Source organism: Tachyglossus aculeatus, chromosome 5 (assembly GCF_015852505.1).
Source record: "Tachyglossus aculeatus isolate mTacAcu1 chromosome 5, mTacAcu1.pri, whole genome shotgun sequence".
In the NCBI taxonomy this organism is placed as follows: Eukaryota; Metazoa; Chordata; class Mammalia; order Monotremata; family Tachyglossidae; genus Tachyglossus; species Tachyglossus aculeatus.
Window position 1 is genome coordinate 104,394,274 of NC_052070.1, and position 11,350 is coordinate 104,405,623.

General features: G+C 47.1%; 1 protein-coding gene and 1 pseudogene across 1 annotated transcript in view; one reads left to right on the plus strand and one right to left on the minus strand.

The window, feature by feature from the left end:
- On the minus strand, positions 1 to 3,553 carry LOC119928869 (annotated as a pseudogene).
- A 3,475-nt stretch (positions 3,554 to 7,028) lies between these two features.
- LOC119928870 (olfactory receptor 4C11-like) overlaps positions 7,029 to 11,350 on the plus strand; it is a 64,915-nt gene continuing 60,593 nt past the window's right edge. The window contains exon 1 of the mRNA XM_038747372.1: positions 7,029 to 7,036. Coding sequence (XP_038603300.1) covers positions 7,029 to 7,036 — 8 coding nt within the window. The remainder of the gene's footprint in view (positions 7,037 to 11,350) is intronic.

An 11,350-nucleotide genomic window follows, 5' to 3' on the forward strand; every position in this document is an offset into this window, starting at 1 on the left:
CTACAATTTGGGGGAACATATTTTTCTTCTCAATATTTTCTTCAGTGCACCTTTCATCTCACTGTTTCTCAAATTGTAGATGAGAGGGCTTAGCAGAGGTGTGAGCAGAACGTATGCCAGAGAGAGCAATTCCTTGCTCTCTGGCATTTGTAACTCGCCTTTGTAACTGACCTTTGGTTGCAAGTAGGTGAGATTAACTAGGCCGTAGAATAGGGTCACAGAAGTCAGATGAGAAGCACAGGTGGAGAAGGCTTTTTGTCTTCCAGCTGTTGAAGACATTTTCAGAGTAGTGTAGAGGATGTGAGTGTAGGATAGACGTATCATCAGGAAAGGAAGCATAACCACTGAAATGGTGCCTATACAGGCATAAATTTCAAAGAGGAAGTTGTCTCCAAACACGAGCTCCAGTACCGGGGGAGTTTCACAGAGAGGTGGTTCATTTTATTGTGGCCATAAAATGGAAAGCTAAATATCCAAGAGATTTGAATCATGGCAATAACTGACCTGGAAATTACAGAACCCACTGTGAGCTGGGTGACAAGTGCTTTACTCATAAGGACGGGGTAATGCAGGGGATTACAGATGGCCACATAGCAATCATAGGCCATTTCATGTAGGAGAAAGCATTCCATAACCCCTAGGAATAGAATGAAATACATTTGCACCGCACAGCCAGCAAACGAAATGGTTGTGTGATCCACTGAAAGAATCACAAGCATTTTGGGGACGATCGTTCCACTGAAACAAGTTTCTGAGATGGACAAGATCCTCAGGAATAAGTACATAGGAATGTGAAAATTCTGTTCCAGTGTGATGATGAGGACAATGACCATGTTTCCTACCAAGATAATTAAGTAAATGATTAAAAACACCACGAACAGAAGAAACTGCTGTTTGGGAAAGTTGGAAAAACTCAGGAGAATGAAGTCAGTCACAGCACTGTGGTTCCCCTCATCATTTCAAGCATGAAAACAGGAAGGCAAATGGCATGTTAATGCTCTTCAGCATGGGTTTAACTTATTCTGAAATCTGGCTTCTGCAATGACTTAACATCCTGTTCAACTATCATTCACAGCCATCAATGAGAGATCAGAAATCAGCATTCCCATCTCTTCTGGGATCTCCATTTGGAATTTGCTACATTCAATGAACAAATCACCAGGATGATTTGCAAATCACCAGGATGGGAAATTCCACACAAAGCTGAAAAATGGATGATGGATAGTCCTGGACCAAAAGGACAGAATCAGATTTGCCATTAGATGGAGAGTTTTATTCTACACAGTCATAGATAACATGGGATTCTGTATCCATAAGCATAAAAAAGGCTTTGCTATTCATGTCTAAATCAATCAATCAACCCATCATATTTATTGAGCACTTACTGCATGCTTGAAAGAGCACTTGGAGCACTTGGGAGAATACAATATGACAATGAAACTGAAATATCCACAGTGAGCTTACATCCAAGAGAGGGAGAAATGTCAGAAATGGGATTTGAACCCACACCTCTATTCAGAGACCAGAAGCCCCAGCAAGGGGAAGTGACAACTTAAGTCTGCTTCTTCAGACCACTAGGCCAGGACTCTTGCTCTTCCTCTAGGAACACAGGCACATAGATTGTTTCTGTTGGCAAGGATTGCTTCTGGCAGGTGTTCTACATGATCAGGTTTGGCTTCAGATGTTCGACCACCATAGTGAGAGGAATAACTCCCCCCTTCTCTAGGATCAATCAATCAATCGTATTTATTGAGTGCTTACTGTGTGCAGAGCACTGTACTAAGCGCTTGGGAAGTACAAGTTGGCAACATATAGAGATGGTCCCACTGATCACACGACAGCCAGTGATGACATGCAGTGTGACTTATTGACATCATTAGGAACAATGTACAGTAATCCTCCCTAACCTATTTTTCACCCACCTGAATGTAGCCAACTGACCAATCAATCCATAATACTCTCCCAAGCCTTAGTACACAGTAAGCACTCTTTTAGACTGTGAGCCCACTGTTGGGTAGGGACTGTCTCTATATGTTGCCAATTTGTACTTCCCAAGCGCTTAGTACAGTACCCTGCACATAGTAAGCCCTCAATAAATATGATTGATGATGATGAAACACTCAATAAACATGACTGATTGATTGATAATATCCATTTGTACTTCCCAAGCGCTTAGTACAGTGCTCTATACACAGTAAGCACTCAATAAATACGATTGAATGAATGAATGAATTGAGCTCTGTGGGAAGAGTGCCCTGTCTGTGAAGTCTCCCCCTCCCTCTGCCTGAGCAACCCACAGCACGGACACAGAACTGCTACACTACAAGGTTGTGAAACAGGAACTATCCCAATCAGATAGACAACCTGGGAATATGGGGAGGGCTAACCGGTTCAAGGGGCCTTCGTATATGAGGCATTGCTGCTATTTTTAGTTGTAGGCATTTAGACTGAGCCTTGCAGAGCCTGCCTTGCTGAATAGTATTTGGAACCCCTCCTTAGCTTGCTTGCTGTGCTACAGCTCTGTGACTACACCCAATAAAGAGAAAGAACTGATCACTGTGGCTCGATGTCTGGTCTTTGGCTCATCATTGCAATCTAAAGAAGACGGAGCCTCCCTCTGGTAGGTGACCCCAGCTGACTTGGGGGCATCTCCCCACAATTGGCATAGTCGGCAGGATTGTGTGTCAATGCCCCAAACGCCAGACATGGGTAAAAAGGAGGTGGGATGCCTGGTATCTCAGATCCCGGGGTGGAACTCGGGACAGGTGTAGCTGAAGTGCTTGATATGGCTGCCGCCCCCGACCCCCAGGAATTGGGTGCTCTAGTGGAGACCCCAGAGGGCATAGAGGACGCTCTATGAGCCCTGGACATACATAAGATGTCAAAATCAGAGCAGAACTCGGAGCGGAACTCAGAGATGTGATCGGGTTTAGCTGAAGTGATTGATATGGCTGGCCCTCCCCGGGAATGGGGTGCTCTAGTGGAGACCACGAAGGGCATAGAGGACACTCTATGAGCCCTGGATATCCATAAGATGTCAAAATCAGAGAGGAGAGCCGTTGCGAACCTACGACGGCTGCTGCTGGTGGCATGCCAAAATGAAATGAGTATGTGACTGGAAATTGAAAGTAAGGCCCGAGAAGCTGGAAAGGCGGCTCGCGAGAACCAGGAGTCGAAAGAGCCTTATGCAGGACTCCTACAAATGACAAATAAGACCGCTGAAGAAGCAGTTGAGAAGGGGGTCATCTTGGGGTGCAGACTAGCAAAACTGAAGGGGCGACCGATGTGCCACCCCAGGGTATGGACACTTATAATGGACACCAACTTGGACCCGGAAGCCTGGCACCCAGACAAGAATGGGGTGATGAGGAAATGATAAACATAATAGAAGAAGACATCGAGGGAACTAAACTAAACTAAAAGTACCCTCAGCCCCGAAGGGATAGGGAAATCCAAACCCAGGGACCACATCGCTGTAAGGGATTATACCCCGGCAGAATCGATGGGGTCCACAAGCAATACCATCAGCAGCCTCGAGAAACGCTGCTGTCATGGATGGTCCAATGCTGGGACCAGGAGGGTGATGGGATTAAATTAACTGGAGTTGCAGCTACCCTCCAAGTCATGCAGTGGTTGAAGGTGGGTCAGGCCAACGTGGGTAACCACTCCCTGATGGATTGGGCAGTGGCCACCTTAAAAGACAACTGGACCATCCCAGACAAGCTACCCACTGAACCAGAAGATTGGGTGGATATAGAAGGGGCATGCACGTTATTGAGAAGGTTGGGAATGAAACAGCAAATATATGCTGCAGGAGATTACAGCCCCAATGCAGCACTTCCGAATTCCGGGATGTGCAGTAAGCTCCTCAAGTTGGCATCCCCTAACATAGAGGGAGTGTTGCTATCCCTTGTTGTGGAGAAAATGGGAAAGCCTGTCATAGATCTTATACTGGCTTTGGGGGATCTAGAGGGCCTGATTCCAAAGCCTAGCAGGATTCGAGGGGTGGCTCCAACAAAACCCATCACTCTGGAAGAAGCAAAAGAGAGGGTACCATGATCCCAAACGTGGAGAGATTTAATAGGGGTCAGGATCAAATGAGAAAAGATAGATAAACAGCCAAACAACGTGCTGTTGGCCCTGTGGAGAAAACTACCTAAGGATCAGAGGTCTACCACAGGGGAAGACAAACCCACAGCAGAAACACCGAAAGTGTCAATGGGCGCAAAAAAGGAGGCCCGTTCACTCAGCCCCAGGTGGTGCCTTCTGTACTGCTGTACCCGGACCTGAACGAATGGAGAGCCCAGACATAGGGAAGTAGCCAAGACTGCTCCCTTTGGGTCAGGTCAATCAGAGGGGATCGGAGGCCATACGTTACCCTGACCGTTTGCTGGGGTCCCCAGAATATTCAGTTCACCTTTGCCTTGGTGGACACCAGTGTGTAAGTCACCCGTATACATGGGGACCTCAGGAAATTCATGGGCCCCCGGGTGTGGATAGAAGGGTTTGGGGAACACAGCACCTCCTCCGTGAGAACCACCCTCTGATTGGGTGTGGGCCAGATGGCCCCCACCACCTATCAGGCACTCATCATGGCAGTGCCCGAGTGTATATTGGGGGTGGTGACACTTGAGAAACCAGGACCCCCTCCCTCGATTCCCTCAGTACCAATTTGCGAGAACTGGCCTGTGGAGAAGGGGGAGGGGGAACTGTCAACTGGGACATGGTACATTGATGTGTCAGCCAAAGGGAACCCGATTACGTGGGCTGCAGCTGCAGTCCACCCGCCCATGGATACCATCCTCTGGGAAAAAGGGGTCCATCAGTCCAGCCAATGGGCTGAACTCAGGGTGGTATGGATGCTCCTATCCATGCAACCTGATGTAGATGCCTTGGCAACCGACTCGTGTGGGCTGTATACAGCAGCCTAGCCCCATGGTTGGGGCTGTGGGAAGCCAAGGGGTGGATGGTAGCACGGGGCAAGGTATGGGAAAAGAGATGTGGTGTGACACTGCCCGAATATTAAGAGCCTGGGAGCCCCCCCCCCCACCGTGTACCATGTGCCAGCTCACTGGGGACCCCCGGGAATAAGGAGGCAGGCAGGTTCACACAAGGGCGGGAGGCACGGCCCACCAACGCCATCCAGGGTGTACATGAGGCACTAGCTCATAGCAGGGGGGATGCCACGTATCAAGCTCTCCACAGACCGGGGTGGGAAGGAACCCGCAAGGAGGTACATCAATTCTTGCAAGATTGTAAACATTGTATGAAAAAGAATTTGTGGCTCTATGGCCAAAAGAGGACCCCCGCCCCTAAGCCAGGGAAAGAGATACCTGCTCACCGCGGTGGATACTCAGATGGGAGTGGTGTTCACCTACCCAGTGGCAGCAGCAATGCAGGTTGCTACTGTACAAGGGCTTTAGGTGATGGAGGCTGGACGGCTTGCCGGCCTACATAGATTCTGATCAGGGGACCCACTTTATGGGGCATGAGGTCAAGGAGTGGGCCGCGCAACATGACATTCTGTGGCCCTTACCCTGCTGGAAGATGACACCACCATTACAGCACAGTTGACCGGCAGAACCAATGTGTGGTGGGATGCCACCACTAAAGGATGACAGTTACCTGCCACTGTAATCACAGCCGGAGAACACAATGGGCCGTGGGAGACCGTGACAGTATTCAACACCACCGTGCAGGTGCTCTGCCATATGCTGGAGCTATGGGAAGCCACCCTGGAAGGGGCTTGCCTGTTCACCCACACTCGATGGACTACCAAGGCAATCTTCAGGTCGTTCAAACCTTGGTGGGTAGATACCCATCACGCAAACTGCTCTACTACCCTGGCCGAGCTCCGGCGACAATGGGCCTGGTAGGTAGGGAACCGGTTGCCAGCAAGGGCACCCGGATGATGGAAGAGAGACAACACTGGGTGGGTCGGCAGCATGCTAGGAGTATGGAAACAAGCAGACATCCAAGGCCTAGGGAATGCCCGAGGCCGAGACTTCCAATATGAAAGCCAGATCTAGCAACTAATTAGGCCTGGAATGTTGCATGACGCCGGAGGGTGGAGAAGAATGGCACTGTCAACTGGAACTCTGAAGATGTGGGTGGGTCTACTCACAGGGGAGCTGGCCTGGTGGGCCGAAACATCACCTGGTCAGATGCCTGCATTCAGACTCAGTTACGGCTGCTATTATATCTCACTACCCTAACAGAAGAAGTAAGCCAAGCACAATGCTCCCCCAGCCTTGCTCACCTGTATCCAGCCTCTGTCACATGGCTGGCCGTTCAGGTACTATACGGCAGGCGTACCACCCATTACTGTAAGCTGAGGGTATGCCACCCGGTGGGCAAACTGCCCCTGTGAGCCACCATCCTAGTGGAATTAGGGATAGTGCAGGATGGCAAGGGGTTGGTCCCCCTGGGAGAGAGGTGGGGATGGTGGAATGGGTCCAGGAATCAATGGAAGCCCTTCTCCCCCTTCTGGGTGTACCCATGTAAAAAGGGATTGGTTCTGCCCGTGGGACTCCAGGGGACATGAGTGCGTACAGGACAGTTGGCCAATTTCCATCACTGGGGTGGAAAAGGGAGACTACTGGTATTTGGGTAATGGGAAATTCTGTTGGATGTGCGGAGAACATATAACAATTTTAATTATAGTGTTAGTGCTGCCTGTTGCTAATTTAATGATTGTTTGTAGTAATATGTCTTTAGTAAGGTTGCACATTGGAAATTGTATCAACCTCCCCAGATGGGAGCGACATAAACACCACACCCTCCCCTGGGACATGCCAACGGATCTAGTGGACTCAGTAGCTTGGCCGGAGCAAGTGGAGGAGGCCACGGAAGTGATACGACAAGCCCTGGTGGATGCACAGCAAGACTGGAACCGCACCATGCTCCGCTGAACCAAAGCTGGACTGTAGATGCAAACAATGAATCAAAGGATGGTGACAGACTGTGGGTGGTTCCCATGGCTGTGGGGGTGCGGGAGTGTTGGAAGGGGATATTGGTCCTAGTGGGTCATGCTAAGGTGCGTCATGATATGTGCAGCTTTGGTGCTAGGATGCTGTTAATTGCACAGGCCCTCCACCAAAACTATCGTGGTCCCCAGCTCCAGGTTGCTCTAGGCATATAGAGGGGGCGAAAGGGTGGAGTGTTGGAAGAGTGCCCTATCTGTGAATTCACCCCCTCCCTCCACCTGAACAACCCTCAGCGCAGGCCCCCCTGACTCCTGGGGTCCCCAGATCCTGGTTGCTCTAGGCATATGGAGGGGGCCGGGGTGGAGTGTGGGAAGGGTGCCCTATATGTGAATTCTCCCCCTCCCTCCGCCTGAGCAACCCACAGCAAGGACACAGAACTGCTACACTACAAGGCTGTGAAACGGGAACTGTCTCAATCAGATAGACAACCTGTGAATATGGGGAGGGCTAACCGGTTCAAGGGACCTTCGTATATGAAGCATTGCTGCTATTTTTAGTTGTAGGCGTTTAGACTGAGCCTTGAAGAGCCTGCCCTGCTGATTAGTACTCGGAACCCCTCCTTAGCTTGCTTGCTGTGCTACAGCTATGTGAGTACACCCAATAAAGAGGCAGAACTGATCACTCTGGCTCAATATCTGGTCTTTGGTTCATCGTTGCCCAATCTAAAGAACCCGGAGCCGCCCTCTCGTTGGTGACCCCAGGTGACATGGGTGGCATCTTCCCATAAGCTCTTTCTGTGTGCAGAGCACTTCACGAAATTCTTGAGAAGACACTAGAGTTAGTAGACATGATCCCTGCCCTCAAGGAGCTTATAATCCAGTGGGAGAGACAGACATTAAAATAAATTAAAGATAAGGAGAAAGTAATAAAGTGAAAGATATGAAACTTATCACCTGAAACTGACACCTCTAGAGATATATCACTAATTCAAATCTTGAAGTTATAATTCTTCAAAAGTTCTGAAAAGAAAATCCATGATGATAAAAATCTCCAGAGCTTTGAGAGGTCACCCCATCTCAATAGCAACTATCACCCCCATGATGATGTACCCTGACTAGGAATGTCTCTTAGAGTCAGAAGTCTGTCCTGTATATATGTGTGTCTGCGTGTATGTGTGTCGGTTGGAGAGGTCTCTGCAGTACTCTGTGGAATTCTCCTTTATTGGCAATAATCAGGAGCGTGGGTAATGAGATACAAAATAATTCATATTTGGGGATTGTGGGATTCATTTTCATACCTTCATTTCCCTGTCATTCTCCCTGCCCATAATGTCATTTATGACTCTTGTGATTTGTACCTCTCACATGCAGTTCATCTTTAAATCATGTTGTTTTTTCCTCTGCAGTTTTCCAGATCCATCCCTTCCTCTCCTTATTATTTTTATTATTCTTCACTCTCTTATGCCCACCATACTGATGCCCCTATTCATCTTTCTAAGTTTTTGAAATTACTCAATAGTATTATTTATTAAGCACCTACTATTTGCAAAGCCATGAATTAAGCAATAAGAAAAAAGACATGGTGAGTCATTAGATATGGTCCATTAATCTTGCCCTGTCTTATGCCATCGAGTCATCTCCGACCCATAGCGACAACATGGACATATCTCTTCCAGACTGTCCCACCTCCATCTGGAATCGTTCTGGTAGCGGGATCCACAGAGTTCTCTTGGTAAAAATATAGAAGTGGTTTGCCATTGCGTCCTTCCACACAGTCAACTTGCGTCTCTGCTCTCGCCTATCTCCCATGCTGTTGCTGCCCAGAGCAACTGAGTTTTGACTTGTAGCAGATTGCCTTCCATCATCATCATCAATCGTATTTATTGAGCACTTACTATGTGCAGAGCACTGTACTAAGCGCTTGGGAAGTACAAATTGGCAACATATAGAGACAGTCCCTACCCAACAGTGGGCTCACAGTCTTCCACTTTCTAGCCCCTGCCCAAGCTAGGAATGGAATGGATATGCTTCTGCTTGACTCTCTCTCTCTCTCCTAGAGTCGAGACTGGTAGAGTACTGGAAACTCTCCGGGTGCGCCACTGAGAGAGGGGTCCATTAATACAGTAATATAAATAAATAAATTATGGATAGTAAGTGCTTTGGGACTGATGGGGTTAGTATAGGATGAAAGTCCCAGTGCAAGGGTGATGTAGAAGGGAGTGGAAGAAGAAGAAATGAGGGCCTAGTTCGGGAAGGGCTCATGGAGGAGATTTGCCTTCAATAAGGCTTTGAGAGTGAGAGAAAGATAATCTGCTAGATTCAAAGAGGGAGAGTTTCCAGGCCAGAGGTAGGAAGTGGGTGAGAAATTGGTGGTGAGGTAGATGAGACTAGTCTGCAGTGGCGGCAATGAGAACTGTGTGATTATTTACTTATTTATAATGTTAATGCCTGTCTTCCCCTCTAGGCAGTAAGCTCCTTGTGGGAAAATAACGTGCTTACCAACTCTATTTTATTGTATTCTCCCAAGTGCTTAGTACTTAGTGCATAGTGCTGCATGGAGTAAGAGAAGCAGTGTGGTTCAGTGGAAAAGAGCATGGGCTTTGGATTCAGAGGTCATGGGTTCAAATCCCGACTCCACCAATTGTCAGCAGTGTGACTTTGGGCAAGTCACTTAACTTCTCTGGGCCTCAGTTACCTCATCTGTAAAATGGGGATTAAGACTGTGAGCCCCCCGTGGGACAACCTGATCACTTTGTAACCTCCCCAGTGCTTTGCACATAGTAAGTGCTTAATAAATGTCATCAAAAAAGCGCTCAATATACACTATCGATTTATTGATTGCTGTTTGCTCTTATTGAAACATCTCAATGTTTAGGGTTGCACCAACATTTAGGAGAAGCTGCATGGCTCAGTGGAAAGAGAATGGGCTTTGGAGTCAGAGGTCAGGGGTTCAAATCCCGGGTTTGCCAATTGTCAGCTGTGTGACTTTGGGCAAATCACTTCACTTCTCTGTGCCTCAGTTACCTCAATTGTAAAATGGGGATTAATACTGTGAGCCCCCTGTGGGACAACCTGATTACCTTGTAATCTCCTCAGCACTTAGAATGGTGCTTTGCACATAGTAAGTGCTTAATTAATGCCATCATTATTATAACCCTTTCCAGGCTTGAGTTTCTCTTCATAGCCCATTATAGATCATTCATCCTTTCATTTAGACAACACCCTCTTGAACCTGCTAATATTTTCTACCTGTTCAACTTTCTGAATCCGTAAGTTCTGAATGTTTATCATCCACTATGTGTAGAAGAGCTAAGCCCTCAGAGCTGGTAAATCTAAAGCACACTTTCAAAACATGCCTCATTATATACTTCAAACTTCACATTTCTATCGTAATAATTCTAGTTAGCAAAGAGGTGGAGACCTGAAGTTTATATTGCACTTGATTGAAAGTCGTAAAACCAGGGGCTATCAATCAATCAATCAATCATATTTATTGAGTGCTTACTGTGTGCTGAGCACTGTACTAAGTACTTGGGAGAGTACAATGTAACAGAGTTTGTAGAAAAGTACCCTGCCCACATCCTGGTGTAGTGGATAGAGCGTGAGCCTGGGAGTCAGAATGTCATGGGTTCTAATGCAGGGTCCACCACTTGTCTGCTGTGTGATCATGGGAAAATCACTTTACTTCTCTGTGCCTCTGTTACCTCATCCACAAAATGGGGATGAGGACTGTGAGCCCCATGTGGGATAGGGACTATGTGCAACCAGATTTGTTTGTATCCACCCCAGCACTTAGTACAGTGCCTTGGCACATAATATGTGCGTAACAAAATGCCATTATTATCATTATTATTGTTATTATTATCATTCCCTTTCTAAATGAGCTTAGTAGAATGACAAATTTCCTGGGTCTCATTTTGCCTATGTAATCAAAGGGAATAAAACTCCCCAGCTGATCGACATAATGGTCATTTCAAGTAATAATCAATGTCAAGAGCATTATCTTCTTATGAAGAAAAGTAGCAAGTCATAGTGGATAAAGCATGGGCCTGGAAACCGGATGACCTGAGTTCTAATTCCGGCTCTGCTACTTGCTCACTTTGTGACCTTGGGTAAGTCACTTAATTTCTCTGTGCCTCAATTTCCTCAAATGCAAAATGGAGATTCAAAACCTGTTTTTCTTACTACTTAGACTGTGAGTCCCAGGTGGGCCAGAGACTGTATCCATTCTGATTAACTTGTAACTACTCCAGCACTTAGAACAGTGCTTGACACATAGTAAGCACTTAACAAATACCAAAAGAAAAAATTAGAATCTCAGGTAAATAACCCCAATGGACAGCTTTCTTTAAATATACTTTTAATTTTGAAAACATCTAAACATACTGAGTTCCTTAAGAAGCTGAGAAAATAAATTATTTTCCA